The sequence below is a fragment of the Boleophthalmus pectinirostris genome, unplaced genomic scaffold, assembly GCF_026225935.1.
Source record: "Boleophthalmus pectinirostris isolate CB_2022bp ecotype Guang Dong unplaced genomic scaffold, ASM2622593v1 HiC_scaffold_8, whole genome shotgun sequence".
NCBI lineage: Eukaryota > Metazoa > Chordata > Actinopteri > Gobiiformes > Gobiidae > Boleophthalmus > Boleophthalmus pectinirostris.
In genome coordinates, this window is record NW_026571515.1 from 15,163,961 (window position 1) to 15,181,018 (window position 17,058).

General features: G+C 39.8%; 1 protein-coding gene across 4 annotated transcripts in view; it reads left to right on the forward strand.

The window, feature by feature from the left end:
• tpd52l2b (tpd52 like 2b) overlaps positions 1–17,058 on the forward strand; it is a 42,279-nt gene that overhangs the window by 4,364 nt on the left and 20,857 nt on the right. For all 4 annotated transcript variants that reach the window (XM_055166394.1, XM_055166395.1, XM_020940807.2 and 1 more), the window contains exons 2-3: positions 5,736–5,896; positions 7,081–7,229. In XM_055166394.1, coding sequence (XP_055022369.1) covers positions 5,736–5,896; positions 7,081–7,229 — 310 coding nt within the window. The remainder of the gene's footprint in view (positions 1–5,735; positions 5,897–7,080; positions 7,230–17,058) is intronic.

Sequence of the window (17,058 nt, forward strand, 5' to 3'; positions counted from 1 at the left end):
AAGGAAGATTTTTAATGTTTTTTTAAATTATTGACCTACAATATATTAAATTATTACAAATTTAATATACGACTACTAAGTATTACTACTGTATTTTCTGCACTATGGAGCACTCTGGATTATAAGGCGCATTGTCATTAAATGGTCTATTTTCAAACTTTTTTCACAAATAAACTGCGTGGGACTTTAAAGGAAACAACAGTTGGATGGGTCAGTGGTTTTATTTGTGGCATTCACGGCGACTCTGGGCTTTGTTCAGTTGTGGCGTGTAGGGAGGGTGCTGTCTGGGACCGCTGGATTGTCGGCGTGTTCGCAGTGACTCAGTTCTTCAGTTGTGTCTAGTGCACAAAGTGGCACATTGCGCTCCCTTTTTCAATTCGTTCCTCCGTTCCGTTCCTCGTGGGCGTGGTAGTGATGAGTGTGGCTGTGGGTGTTTTTCGCTGCGCGGTCGCTGTCTGCTCCGTGTGTGTTTGTGTGTTCTGCAGGTGGTGCGGCTTTGTAGTTTACTGGAGTCGTGCTGGGACACCCGAGTGGATTCGTGTATAGGGCGCTCTGGCTTGCGGGGTGGGCGGGCATTTTTTGATGGGGTTAGAGGCTTAAGAGCACGACTAATAGCTCGGAAAATATGGTACTAAGATATTAAACTACTACTACAGTGGTAACAAACCAAAAGTGAACCTTCACCCACAGGGCTGCGTATCATTAAGAAGTTACCAATACGATAAATATCTCGATACAGTGAGCTTTCGATTTGATATATTTCAAATCAACTTGAAACGGTTCAATTAAAAAATAACTAAAATGACTAAATCATGGCTGTGATGCTAAAAGTCTTTGTTAAACCACTTCTTGTGTAAAGTTCATATGAAACACAAACATTTTAATCAACAAAACAGTGAAAATATCAAATTTGTCACATAAACGAGTTTCTTTTCAGTGAAGAAACAACAAAACTGTAGCTGTAACAAAATAATTTAATAAAATATACCAAAAAATATTCTTGGCAATATATCGATACAGCAGCCCCTGACATCATTACTGTATCATCACATTAAACGTTAGGATATATTGATATTTCAGTATTTTTGCACACTCCTAATGTGCATCAGGTGAACCTTTCAGTGGAGTCAGCCTCTTGCTTGTCTCACATGATGATATTGCGTTGCCTGGTATGTTCCAAAATGCGGCTTTAACTTTCCTGCATTTATTCAGTTACATGTGTTTCTATTCCCTTGTACATAGTGATATGTCGATACAGCAGCCCACAATATCGTTACTGTATCATCACATTAAACGATACGATATATCGATATTTCAATATTTTTGCACACCCCTATTCACCATTATAAAACTGTTAAGAAACAAGACGCTCAAGTCTCAGCTGACAAAGATCAAATGTGTCACAGCCACAGGTCAAAATTGGTCATTTCCTGAACCGTTTTAGAATGGTCTTTTTTTTCCCCCTTCTTTTTATTTGCACTAGTGTAAGAGAGTGGGAGGTGTAAGAAAAACAATTCAGTGATATACTGTGAAACTTCATTGCGTGATTCTCAAATTGATTCAAAATGTTTCCAAATTGATTAAAAAAAAAATTTCAATTCAAGTTTCATTTTCTGCTCTCATAAAAATTCATCCTATTTTATTCTCTTGAATTTTTGTATCGGGATATATCGTGAATAGATGTATACAGTTGTAGGGAGTATTATATGTTACAACAACTGACCCTTATGTAACAGATAATACTCCCTACAACTGCACAACAACTCGTCATTATGTGACAGATAATACTCCCTACAACTGTACAGCAACTCACCCTTATGTTACGTATAATACTCCCTACAACTGTACAACTACTCCCAACAACGAGAACACCTGGTCATATAAAAGAAACGGCCATTTGTTTGACTTGAAACTTAATTTAATGTTAAACTGAATTTTTCATATTAAAATTGCTATGAAATGTCCTTTCTTATTTTAACATTACAAAAATCAAATGTTTATGAAGCGAAGTTCAACCAAGGTTTTTGAAAAAGTACAAAAATAAACTGCTGGTATTTGCTGGTGGTTTGTGTGTTTGTTTTTTTGTGAGTAAATAATCCTGACTGACCGAGGATGGAGCCAGTGACCCCTGCAAACTGTCCAAAATATGACTCAGGGCAGTTATGAAACCAACAATATGCTTTTTGGAGTAAATGTCATTTACTCCATTTACAAATGTCATTACCGTATTTTCTGGACTATAAGTCACTCCGGCCAAAAAATACGTAACGAAGAAGAAAAAATGTATAAAAGTTGCACTTTGTGGGGAAATGCATTTTATAAAATCAGAAACCAGGAACCGACATTTCATCTTAAAAGGCAAGTTACAGTAATAACAACAGAACAGAGAACAACGGACTGAACAGGCATTAATATGTTAACGTAACATATTAACAGTTCTTCAGATAATTATAGAATAAACAACAGAACATAAGTTTACCAAACTCATGATCTCACTCCAAATCACTAAATCCATTGAATCCATTGAATTCTTCGTCCTCGGTGTAACTTCTGCGTGACCTCCGGAGATAAACCATAGATCCATGAGGTAAACAGAGTGCCGCTTCCTCTTCTGTGTCGCTGTCATCAGACTCGGCATCAGTTCCAGTTAGAATTATTCTGGCCTTTCTGAATCCCGACAGGATGGTTTCGGTTGTGATTGAAGTTCAGGCTTTGTCGATTCATCCAATGTCTTCCAGGAAAGTTTCATGGTGCAAATTGGTGAAATTGTGTTCTCCATCCTCTCTTTCCCCCAGTCCCTCAGAAGTTTCTCGCACACTCCAAACTTTCTTTTTGCTGCTGCATTATCGTTTTCGGCTGCAGATTTCACTATTTGCAGTGAGACAGCGGCTCTTTCTACTGGAGATATGCGCAGTAGAAAGTGAAGTGACAGTGGTACAGGAGTAATAGTATTACTAGACATTGACACACAAGACTAGAGCCTCTCCACACTGTCAGTGTGAAAATTTTAATACATAAGTTGCACCAGAGTATAAGTCGCAGGAAACGCCCAAACCATGAAAAAAAAAAGACTAATCATCCAAAAAATACGGTACATAAAACACACTCTACAATGTCAGTTCTGGTTTCCCTTTAGTTCAAATGTCCCGTGACCTTGGCTGTTATTAATAAAAGTTCATATTGTTAATCTGCTTGAAATTCCTCCCTCCCTGCGCACTGGGGCAGAGTTTGTTGGCATCGGCACTGCTGCACTCGTGCCCACACTAAGTCAATATTTCTGGAGCAGGGTGGAGCTCTCCTGGCACTTCACAGCCGGATGTTCTTCTTACACACATCACCTTTGAGTGTGTGTGATAAAAGTAGTAGTAGTATTGTCCTCTTAAAGCTGCATTGTGTAACTTTTCTGGTGGAGGGTCTGTCATTTGCTTTGCCTGGAATGTTTGTTTTTATAGGAATTTTTGAGCAATAAAACCACCCACAGAGCACCTAACGTAACATCAGTCCCACCGCTCAATAGACACTTTATGCTGCTGTTTCCACCCTCTCCCCCAAAAACACCAGCTCCGCTGTGCAACATGCAAACAAACAGCACTGTGCGACTACACCATCGGCCGCACAGGTGTGAACACGGGCCACAGAACTGCAGGTAACAGTGCCCGAGCACGACACGACCCAAAAGTCCCAACCCAAGTGCGCCTCTAGTACAGCAGGCGCTGGGTCGCTGGGACAGACAGTCGCTCTAACTGGACCTGAGCAAATCCCGTGCCTCAGTTAAAACAAAAACAAAACAAAACAAAAAAACTGGTGTGTCCTGTGTGTGTTATATACATATATTATTTATCCAATACCTGATTGGAACGTAACGGCCGGGTCCTGATCGAGTCCAGTCATGTGATCAGCTCATGTGATTTCTGATCACGTGATCGGATCAGGACAACCCTATTTCAAACTATAATTTCATTGGTTAAAAATGTATGACAGAATCTCAGTACACAGTAGATAGAATTATTGGACTTGTCGACGAATAAAAATAAAACCTCTGACATGTCGACTACAAAGATAATCATCAGTTGTAGCCCTAGTGTCTTGATTGATGCTTTTCAGTGTCCAAAGACATATTTCAAATGGCCGTCATTCCAAGAACCTTTTTTTTCTTCTTCTTTCTTCGTTCATCTTTCCTATTTTGTTGTTGTTGTTTTTTTGTCTTACCACTTTGACTGTGAGTGGACAGATGTGGGTCAGAGGAGCTCTCAGCTTAAGTGCCCTGCTAATATCTCTTACAGCAGCTCTGGCCTCTTCCTGTTTGTGAGCGATACCGGAGGACACATCACTCTGTGCTTCAGTCAGATACTGCAGCTTTTACCGCAGTTCTTCTTTTGTAACTAAACATGTACAGATAAGATTCCATTATACCATCAGTGACCCAGCACTTTTCATGTTTTTCCGGTTTTAGGGTTATTTACTTTACTATTTAACTTTTTTTGTGTAAACTTTCTGGTGGCTTGTCCTTTGCTTTTCTCCATGAAGATGTTTTTGCTTTTTCTAGAATGTTTGTATTAAACCGTTCTATCCTCATGGAGACCAAACCAGGCCAAGTTACAGGTCAGATCTGTGGAGAGGCATCCCTGCTCACAGAATGCCTTTTCTAGCCAGTTCTAGGCTGTTTAATGTCATACTGTGGAACATTCCAGGCAAAGCAATGACATCTCCATTTAAAAAAGCAGGTGATGGATTCCTGACCAAAGAGTAACACACTGCACCTTTAACGTATCACTGTGGATATTTGACAGCCACATTTGAGCCAGTCTGCTTCAGGGGAGGTGTGGCTACAGTATGGTAGTGTTGTAGTACTCCAGATTAGTAGTACTCGAGACTGGCCTCAAGACCATTTTTTGTCTTGGTCTCATCTCGGACTCGAACGTGTTTGGACTTGGTCTTGTCTCAATCTTGAAGTCACTTGGACTTGATTTTGTCACAGACAAAAGAGGGGTTTGATATATGTGCCAAAAGAACTGTAAAATACAAATAAATGTCCAAAATGACTAAGATGGCCTCGATTTGGTCTTGATGAGCCATGGTCTCGGTCATGTCTTGGTTTCGGCCTTTAAAAGTCTCGACCTTGTCTCGATCTCGGACTTGGACAGGTCTTGGTCTTGATTAGTGCGGTCTTGACTGCAACACAAGTAGTCCAAACTGTTATGGACTACTTTTTTATCCAATTTTTGTCTTGCTGTTGGTTTGAATAAGTTTTGGAGACAATATTATGCTTTTAATATATTTATAAGAATATTAAATCTTTGTAAACCTTGTTTTTAGAAGTACTTTATAAAGTGATGTACTAACAGCAAAGAACAATGAAAATTCAGAAATCATACAAAAACAATGATGCAGACAATTCAATAATTCTAATAAATACATTAATAAAATATAATCAAAATAAATAAGGAATAAAATCAAGCTAAAAGCAGCTGATGGAGAAGACCAAGCAATAGTTTTAAGAAGTGATTTCTATAGGAAGGAGCACACATTTATGTTAAAGGGCTGTATTATGGAATTTTCAGCATTATGTTATAATGAAACAGGCCTGGAGTTGAGTTTTGTGTTGTGTGAATGAAACGAAACACAACTCCAGCTCTGTTTTTGATGAGCTAACAGTTTTATAACATGGTTTGTGTAATATAGGACTTCAATCTTGACTAACTTTGTCCTCCCCTTGTCCTCTGTCTCTGCGTCAGACATCAACCTGAACTCTCCAAACAAAGCCGTGGGTGTGGATGGAGCTGGCAGTCTGGACATGCCCGCTCATGTGGAGGGGGGGGCCATGGGCAGCTCTAACCCTCTGCCCCCCGGACTCACCGAGGAGGAAGCCGAGGAGCTGAGGACGGAGCTCGCCAAGGTCAGAGCCAGACTCCCCACACAACAAGGACTTTTGTATACACAGGATCTGCTTTGGTATTTAGAAAGGTGGTTAAGAGATCCAGATCACTAGGGATGCACTGATACGATACTGGTATTGGCTATTGGTGCTGATATTAAAAAAATTGGTGCGTCAGATATCAGTTTCCAAGATATCACTGCTGCCGATACCTCATTTTGATCTATAAATTGCTGTAATACAACAATTTACAGGCCAATCCTCACCTAAAATGTTTAATAATATTGAACATATATTTTTCAAAGTTAAAGTAGTAGTTAAATCAGGGGTGGGCAATTATTGTTTACATGGGGGCCACATGAAAAACTATAAAATATTGTGGAGGGTGGGTCAAAATGATTAACTCAATTCTGCATAATATGAATAGTATTTCTTTATAAAAATCAGTAAATATCATTGTTTTGATGAGCTGCTCAGACTGGTAAGGGTTTATGTTGTGACTAAGCCATGAAAACGTGAGGTTGCCTTACAAAAAATGTAATTAAAAAAACACCTCTAAAATAAAAGCAATGCAGCTTTAGTCCATGCATTAGGTAAAATTATAAAATATGTTTATTTTGTAATTGCAAATGATCTTAAATGGGACGGTCAGAGTCACCCAAATGCCCACGTCTGCTCTATATGATAAATTACATTTACAAAACACATTTGGATAATTTTTCTATACGCTGTTTGTGTTTAAAGGAAATAAAAAATATTTTCAATCGCTGCCCTGGTATTGGTTGATATCGGGTATCGGCAGATACGTATCGATATAAGAACAGAAAAGGCTGGATCTGTGCATCCACACAATTCACACATTTCCAAAAATATAGCATTGACAAAAACTATGAGGCAAATAGTTAGTCAACAAAATTAACACGGGTGACTAAAACGAAATAAAACAAAATAGAAAATGATTGTGAAAACAGAAAGTGACATTTTTATCAACTAAAAGTGTTGATAGTTTTGTTTAAAACATAAAAGATTGAGAAGAATAAGTGGAGTGATTCCAGCTCCTACACATGAATGCCCTTGTTGTGTCCGTGAGCAACACCCATGTCTGTGTACACTCATGCATGAATGTGCTTGGGAATGGATGATTAAACCGCATTTGATTAAAACTACCCAAACTTTCCTTGTTCTGATCATTGTGTGTTCCCCAGGTGGAGGACGAGATCATCACTCTGCGTCAGGTGTTGGCGGCCAAAGAGCGCCACTCCACAGAGCTGAAGAGGAAATTGGGGCTCAGTCCTCTCGTGGAACTCAAGCAGAACCTGAGCAAAACCCTGCAGGATGTCCAGACCTCTAACGCGTACGTATCGCACTCAAGTATCGCACTCACGTAGCACAGCAGTATTTAAAGGGCCCATCTCATGCAAAATAACTCTTTTCACATTGTATCTTCTGCACATATTCAAGCACAATTTGGGTTTTGGAACATCCATTACACAATAGTTATGAAATCTTACTGATTTCTTGGAAGCAGTCACAGACCAGAAACTATGAAAGGCCGACTATTGCTCATCCCCCCACCCGTCCTGAGAAAGCACAGGCTCCACCCTCCAAACGTGACGTAGGCTCTGAGTGAGCCGCCCTTCCTCCGCCCATCTCAGGGAGGGAGGGGGAGACAGATGAGCACCCTGATAGCGGTAGGAATAATCTTTTATTCATCATGGCAATACAGCGCGTTCAGCCGCATGTGTTGGACCCAGAATCAGATGAGGACTTTGAGGTGCACGAAGCACAAGCACCGCGTCGACATCAGCTGAACATTACAGATTGGTAAAGTATTAATAAACACTAGTAGATAAACTTATTATATCATGTTCACTGCAGTGTAGAACAATGAGCTTATGCTGTCGCTTTTGTTTAGGTGTTCATGTGGGGTGGAGGCGGCGAAACGGGAGGGAGGCGGGTGTGAAGAGTTTTCTGCTACGTCAAACGCGTCATAGGTGTATCTGCCGCGTTGTAGCAGCTTTAGTTCGTTGTCACGTGGAAGGGTGGCAGAAATACGCTGCAGTTTGTGTAAAAAAAAGAAAAAGAAAAAGAAGCAGAATCAATCTAAACACTTTGAGACAAATACAAGGCCCACACATCACTCTTAGAAGGTAGAAAGCTCTGAAAAGTTGATTTTAGATGAGATGGACCCTTTAAACATCCTGGCTGCACACAGAGCCTATTTTTTTGGTATCAAACTTATTTTTAATCTGGAGAAATATGGTTTAGAGGAATAAGCAGCTTTTCTAATACACAAAAAAACATCTGGTAGATTTATAATTTAGAATATAACTGATACTTTGCAGCTGATGTCATCAATACATTACACAAGGGTACACAGTCACCAACAGTTTTTCTCAGTTAGTCACACTTTCCCCTTTTTTTGTTGAAAATCAAACATCTAAACAAGGCCATATATTTTGTAAAAAGACAGATTCGACTTGTTTATCTGTCTTAAATACATTTCTTCCTCGAACTTTAGTGTTCGTAAATACCTGTTTTTGCATGAGCTCCCCCTGCAGGTGTATTCTCGTCACTGCTAGTCGACAACAGCCCTAGTGTAAGTCCATTTTGTGCTTTATTTTTATTAGTTTTCTGACTTTTTTGGCAGTATATGCTAATGTGTATGTTATGTTTCAATAGTATTCTGCCATAGACATCCATGCAGAACCCCCAGTATGATCTCACTGCAAAGTATCAATATTCAAAAAGGGTAAACAAGGTAAACACTTTCGGGAAAAGTATATTTTCCAACAAAAAATATACTTTTTATTAATTGCTAATGAAGCAGTGAAGGTGAAACGTTATAAAAATATTTATCCCTCATTTTATTTAAACCAAACTTTAGGAAGCATATTTCTGTTTATGTGTAATTCCGTCTGTGTGTGTAGCCAGAACGACGCCCAGATTTATCAGAAATGACCTGAGTGACTCATCTGTTTACAGTCCCTCACAGAGCCTCATGTCCATCTGTCTAATGCAACGCTTCGAGGAATTACTCTGCGGAAAAACAGTCCTCGGAAACAATGCAGATATTTTAATTACAAGTTTCAGATTTTAGTGTTGTACAGGCCATTACAATTTTGCCTCTATCCTAAAGAAGTCATAATTTTCCTTTTAGAATATTTATCAAGATCATTTTTATAAAGGTGATCATACAACAGGGATGCTCTTGTCGTATCCTATAGACTCTATTCACGTTTACGGCACCAGGAAGATGTTTGGATGCGATGACAGCTTCTGGCGGGAATAACAAAATACAATGGGATTTTTTATTTTATTTCTTTTTGGTTCTCTGTTTTATTTCACATATCACTGGTTTGGAAGAAACTTGGTTACACTGTCAATACAGTTTAGATCTTGAACAGCACTGAAACAAGTTGCTTCACTGTCCATTCTGCTGCTGTTGTGTAAATTTCAAGGTTCCCACAGTCATGACAATCCTGAAAAACTCATCGAAATTGAAACTGTAATTTTTCAGGCCAGGAAAAGTCATGGATTTTTAGTATTTCTTTCATGCAAATACAGTGCTCTGTTAAGTTCTCCCAAGGCTATTATGATTATTTCAGAGCGTCTGTGTCTTTTGTTTTGAAGAGACAATAAATGCACTGACAGTACAGTCGTCCCTCACTATATCGCGGTTCACCTTTCGTCTCGCTGTTTCGGGGACTTTAGTGCAATTTGCCTGCCTTTTTTTTTACAGTGTATGAAAGCACATTGTGTATTACGGGCGGGTAGTAATTACACACGGGCGGGTCAGGACTAAACCAGGACTAAACTATGACTAAACCAGGATTAAATCAGGACTAAATCGGGTCTAAACCAGGACTAAACTAGGACTAAACCAGGACTAAACCAGGTCTAATCTAGGTCTAATCCAGGTCTAAACTTGGATTTAAGAGAGAGAACCCAGAGTAGGGTGTCCGCAAAGTCGATCGGGCGATGGCCGCACTTACCTCCATGAGGTGCGGAGGTCTCCGTCGGTCCTTTCTCCTGCGGTCACCTCCAAACCCGTACAGACGGTGAGGCTTGGTTCAGTCCTGGTTCAGTCCTGGTTCAGTCCTGGTTCAGTCCTGGTTCAGTCCTGGTTTACTTCTGGTTTACTTCTGGTTTACTTCTGGTTTAGCCCTATTCTTCCGTCCTGGAATCAGTCCTAGGTTAGTCCTGGGTTAGTCCCGGTTTAGTCTTGCGTTGCTATCCTGGGAGTCTCCAAAAATGGACCCGTGCAGGACTGTAGGACTCCATTACGTAATAAATTAATCTTAACTAATCGTTACAAAAAGAAGGAGGAAAATAAAAGGATGACAGCAGCAATAAGTTTTAAGAAGGATGTAAAAAGGATTAACTGTGTGTGCCGAGGGGTTTTACAGCCTTAAAACTGAATTGTAAAATATAAAGTTGACTACTTCACAGATTTGATCTATCGCGTAACCCCCACGATAAATGATTAACCACTGTATTTTGAATGTTAAAAACCTATAATCCCAGTGGAAAGGGTTAACTTTTCATATTTATCTCTAAAAGTCTGATGAATTCTAGACATTTAGGCGCCGTAAAGCCATGGGAAATTCACTTTCGGTCATGACAAAATCGGCCAAGTTTTGAAATTTTGTCAGTGAACGAGTGGGAACCCTGAAATTTTTGGTTACTTTGACAATTTCTACATTTGATATGGCTTTCATGTGAATAATAACTCACAGTATTTGACATGTAAACCCACAGAGTCTTTCATTTCTCTCTCGTGCGCTCACTGTCTCTGGTCTGTCTGTAGTTATGTGCGAACCTCCGAGAAACTGGGCGAGTGGAATGAGAGAGTGACTGGGTCTGAGTTGTAAGTTTTTTTTGTTTTTTTTTAAAAAATCTCTCGTCTTTGGTTTTTGCTCCGAGGCGTCAGAGTGGGATTGTGTTTGCTCGCCCCCCCACTCCCTAGACGCTTCATCCGCTCACATCTCCCTAACAGTATTTGCCCAGTCCTCCGTATCGCTCCTGGTGTGTGTGACTTGTGTCTGGGAGGAGAAGGAGGAGGACAGGGTCTGATTGTGCCTGGATTTAACCTTTTTGATTTGAAATAACACACTAACGTCAAGGTCACATGGTAGAAGCAACAACTCTATTTTATGTCTTGAATCTTAAGACTTTTAATTGGACTTTTTTTTTTTCATGTCATTGATACTTTGCAGCCGCTGTCGTCAACATTCCCTGGGGGTTAGACTTTAATCTGAGCTTTATTTTATCACAATCTGACCATAAAGAACTGATTTAGCTGAAACTGTACAACAAGTGAGCTGATTTGTGCTGTTAAACAAGTGTCTCTCAGCCGCTTTCACCTTTTTTGTTGAAAATCAAACTCCTAAACAGGACCATGAACGCTCGTATCGATCACTCCTGAAAATGTTTTGTTTAAATCCATTTTGAGTTTTTTGACACTGGCCACTTTTACATGATGATTTTTAATTCTGAATTAAATAGTTTTGGATTAAAATATTCTCCTTCGAGTTTACATTGAAATAATAATGCCAATTTTAGCTTTACGTGGAGAAAACATAAAATTATCTTTATTTAATTCTGCTCTGGAAGGGTTCTGATTGGACAGGGACACGAACATATTTACGTCGACTGGAAGAAAACACACACTTCAGCTGCTGCTGGCTTTTCTGTCATCTCTGTTTGTCGTTACTCCCCGAACACAAACACAATACAAACTTTTCCCGCAGTGGTTCCAATGATAATTGCGCTCTGTCCTCATGCTTTACGTCTGTCAGCTGAGGAGGAAAAAGGGAAGAGTGTTGGAGAAAGGAGGAAGAAGACAAACTGAGTGTGAGGTTGCTCTACCTCAGCCCACTCCCACATCCGCCAGGACTGGTTAATTAATTCGGTTTTAAAATTGGAATAAACCACCCACTTACTTCGAAGTAAAGTTTAATTCTGAATAATCATTTTTATTAGGAATTAAGTGTTTACATGGAAAAAAAATTCAGAATTTAATTATTTTTATTCGGAATTAAAGCTAAGTTAAGTATTAAGTGAAAACTCGGCACGATCCCAAAACAGCGGCACAAGTGAAAATCTGTTCAAAAAGGGCCAAAAATTGCGCAGTGTACACCCAGCTTAATGGTGGATTGTGTCACTGTGGTAACTGATGAACATTCCGCCACACACATACAGTCCCTGACAAAAGTCTTGTCGCTTATCCATTTTGTAGAAACAAAAGCTTATAACTTGACTTTAAATTAATCAATTGGTTTTAGAAATGTCTCATATGAAAGCTAAAACCCTCCCAAATTATGCTCAATAAACTAAAATAAATTAGCTTCACTGAAAAAAGATTGATCATTTAATGAACACAGAAAGGTCAGATTTTGGCAAGACAAAAGTTTTGTCGCCTACAGAAAATTGAACAAATAATTTACTTCAAATACAAAAATATGTTGCATAACGTCAGTGAATTAAGTAGTGGTGCTGTGAGATCCATATTTAATATCTTGTATGACTTCCATGAGCTTGAAGGACTGCATCCATGCAGCTCGACAATGATTCATACAATTTGTTGATGAAGTCATCAGGAATAGCAAAGAAAGCGTCTTACATGCCTCCCAGAGTTCATCAAGATTCTTTGGTTTTGCCTTCCATGCTTCCTCTTTCATTCTACCCCAGACATGCTCAATGATGTTCATGTCTGGTGACTGGGCTGGCCAGTCCTGGAGCACCTTGATCTTCTTCACCTTGAGAAACTTTGATGTCGAGATAGAAGTATGCGATGGAGCACCATCCTGCTGCAAAATTTGACCCCTTTTATGGTTGGGAATGTAAGAGGAGCTAATACTTCTTGATATTTTAGGCTATTGATATTGCCTTCCACCCTGCAAATGTCTCGCACACCCCCATACTGGATGTAACCCCTGGCCATGATTTTTCCGCCACCAAACTTAACTGTTTTCTGGGTGAATCTTGGATCCATGCGGGCTCCAGTAGGTCTCCTGCAATATTTGCGGCGGCTGTGATGTAATTCAACTGAGGATTCATCTGAGAAATCCACCTTCTGCCACTTTTCCAGTGTCCATCCTTTTAGCAGGCTGTGGACCTTGGCAAATGCCACACGTTTTTTAATTGCCTTTTGTTTAGAGCTGGTTTCTGTGAACTGATTCGACCATGGAGGCCATTTCGAGACAGAATTCTACAAACTGTTATGGTTGACACAGGGACTTGAGGTGACCAGGCCTGGTGGAGCTCTGCTGCAGTGGAAAAGGGGCTGGCCTTGGATTTTCCAATCAACAAACGGTCCTCCCGAGCAGTTGTCTTGCGGGGTCTGCCGGACCTGGGCTTCAGATCATTTTCTTATTCTTTGTACTTGACGCTGAGACACATTGAAGGTGTCAGCCACCTCAGCAGTGGATCTGGTCTTCAGCCTCTTGATAATTAACGCTTTGGTCTCAGGGTGGATCTTAGGCATGCTGTCAGAGGTCAAGTTGCAGTTGATGTGAAGGTCTGGTGTGCTGGGGTTCTTTTTATACACACCCACTAATTGACTGATCAGTAACTGACCACAGATGAGGCTGTAATCTAGGATTGGGTGCATCATATGACAAGGCGACAAGACTTTTGTCTTGCCAAAATCTGACCTTTCTGTGTTCATTAAATGATCAATCTTTTTTCAGTGAAGCAAATTTTTTTTAGTATATTGAGCATAATTTGGGAGGGTTTTAGCTTCATATGAGACATTTCTAAAACCAATCGATTAATTTAAAGTCAAGTTATAAGCTTTTGTTTCTACAAAATGGATAAGCGACAAGACTTTTGTCAGGGACTGTACATGTAGAACACCCCCAGTGCGACGTCACTGCAAAGTATCAGTAAAGTGAAACTAGTTTTGCCCCAGTACAGATGTGTTGGAAAAGCAGCTCTTGGGGTCAAAATGAGACTGCTGTGTGTTGTCTGCATCTAACTTTAAAGTGTTTTTATCGTCTGTGAACCAGACTGTAATGATGGTGTTCTGTTTGCATGCTAGTTGATGAATGCAGAACTCCGCTCTTGACTCTGTAAGTTGTGAATAAGTTTGGACCGTTACAAATCATCTAAATGGTAGTTCTGTTTTTTTTTGTTTTTTTTTAAGACTGTAAAAATCAGTTTCAGTCCCTTTAAATCTCGCTGGTGTCACGTACTTGGAGATGTAGTTCTACAGCCAGAATGCATTCCTCACCTTCTCCTTTTGGACAGATCGAGTCTTTTCAGTTCCAGTTTGTTACTCTAGTTCTAGATCTGCCTGTACGACCCGGCAACTGAGACTAGAGCACGAGCTTTACCCTGGCAGGTGGTAAACGAGATTTCACAAAGAAAAAAAAAGTCTGCTTTAGTTAACTTGATTTGAACCACTTACTACAAACTCTACAGGTAATTTAGTTATTTCTGGAATGGCCCAAAAGTACTTTTATTGGATATACCTAAAAAGAATGAGTTTAGCTATGATAAAAAATAGTAGTAGTAGTTGTTGTAGTAGTAGTAGTAGCAGGTTGTTGTAGTGGTAGTAGTAGTAGTTGCAGTAGGTTGTTGTAGTGGTAGTAGTAGTAGTAGTGGCAGTTGCAGTAGTGGTAGTAGTGGTAGAAGTAGTAGTTGTAGTAGAGGTAGAAGTAGTAGTTGTAGTAGTGGTAGTGGTAGAAGTAGAAGTCGTAGTTGTAGTAGTGGTAGAAGTAGAAGTCGTAGTTGTAGTAGTTGTAGTAGTGATAGAAGTTGTAGTTTTAGTAGCTGTAGTAGTGGTAGAAGTAGTAGTTATTGCAGTAGTTGTAATTGTTGTGGTAGTGGTGGCAGTTGTAGTAGCTGTAGTGGTAGTAGTGGTAGAAGTAGTATGTGTTGTAGTTGTAGTTGTAGTAGTAGTAGTAGTAGTCATATATGTTCATAGTAAATAAAATGTTTCTTGAGTGATGGTGCATCTTTTCAATCGTGTCAGGAAGCGACGGCCCTGATCCACACACTGTGTTCAGTTGTTCAGTGTCACTGTGTTCAGTGTAAACAGAGCCGCTCGTCCTAACACAGACACTTTTGTCCTGAGGATTCACTAAGATTTCTTATTAGTAACAATAAACCCACCAGAGTTTATGTCACGTATTTGATGTTCTGTGAGTCTAGTTTAGTGCACTCTTCTTAAGTGCTCTTTTAAACATGCTCTTAGTCTCCTTGGATCAGTATTTCACATTTTTCTAGCGTAAAATAATGTGTAAATTTGGAAATGTACTTAATAAATAAACTACACCTCTGTTTCCATTGAGGCATTTAGGCTCTGGGGCTCTCTCTGCTGTGGGTAACGGGAATGAACAATGGGAAATTTGGACAAATTAAGTCTTTACAGATGTGTTTGTTGTGAACACAATTTGACTGTAGAATAAATCTGGAGAATGTTTATGGGATTAAAAAATGCGTCAGATTGCCAGTTTGGACAGTTTTTATTTTATCTCTGACACAACAATCTGGGCAAAATGAAAAGATTAAAAGCTCAAAAAAGTAAATTCTGCATAATAAATCATCTTTAAGTTTGACCGTGGTATTTGTTACAACCACCACTGATCCTAAACTACTGCCGTTTTTGTAAAATTAAAAGCACTTTCCTCTTTGTAAGAAGCTTCAACACATGCCTAGACTGTTACCTCTGTTCCTTATCTTGACTATTTTGACTCTTTGGCAGCTAAACAAAGCTTGATGTTACTGAGTTCTGCTTGGATGATGATGATTCAGTGTCTGTGTATTTCCATCACTGACTGATTTGACTTAAACAAGCGTCAGAGTGAAGCTGCAGTTTTCAGGCGATCACAGTCTGCCTTTGAGCTTCAATTCAGACATTTTCATTTGCACAGTTTACTTAGTTCATAGTACAACTCACAGTCTACATTTTATATTTTTTTATTAATAATTACATGGGATGGTACAAGATCTCGTGAGACAAAATTACCACAAGATCGTGCACATGTGAGGAAATTTATCTTGTGAGATTTTTTTCCCCAAGTGTTTATGTTCGGATTGGGGGAAAAAAGGTCACGTGTTGGTGACTTACAACTCTTAAACAGTTCCAAAAGCAATACTGGAATGGAAACAAAAATATGAAATCAAATAATTACAAATCACAAAATGTAGCAGGAATTACCGGTATGTTAAATTCTCGTCTTGTTCTCATGGACCCAATCTCATATTTTGTCTCGTCTTGTGGAAATAGTATTCAGTGTAACTAATAATCATCATATCATCAACACTGAAAATTTCACATTTACACAGACACTTTGCCACAGAAAACCATTACCACTGCTGTGAAAAAGGTCTATTAGCCGTTGTTTATAATATGGTTGCTACGTTACACTTACGGAATTGGCTCTATGTACCATATTTTCCGGACTATAAGGCTACGTTCAGACTGCAGCCTGAAGTGACCCAAATCCGATTTTTTTGACCCCTATGTGACCTGTATCTGATCTTTTTAATGACAGTCTGAACAACACAGATCAGATTTTTTTCCAAATGTGACCCAGGCCACTTGGATATGTGCTCCTAAAACCGACACATATCTGATCTTTTAACATGCGACTTCAGTCTGAACGGCCAAAGTGCATCCATCCGTCCTACACGTTATCAACAAGCCACAAGCGTCACTATTCTGTGCTGAAGTCGGCGAAAATTGTTAACGAACTCCGTGTCACTGAAGCGAAGCACATCGCCACTCACCACTCTTGGCTACGTCTGCACATCCACATGTTCTTTTCAACCAACGTCGCTGCCGCTGCCCCACAAAACGCCACGGCCATGGCTGGCTCCGGTACGAGAGGAACTTTAAAATCTCCAGGTGCTCAATGCTCGCGTCCACGTTTGGACAACTTCCGTAAACACTGAGCACACTCGCTGTGGTTGATGTCATCGTGTCCTCCAGTGCACATGAGGGACACTTTTGGGTCTTTTAATGTTCACAATGTAGTTCACGTACAAGTCGCATTTAATTGGAAATGTGAACGACCTCACAAAAACATCGAATTTCCCCAAAAAATCGGAATTGAGCGTTAAGCCCTGCAGTCTGAAAGTAGCCTAAGTCGCACCGGAGTATAAGTCACAGGAAACACCCAAACCATGAAAAAAGCGCGACTTATAGTCTGAAAAATATGGTATATGGCGTA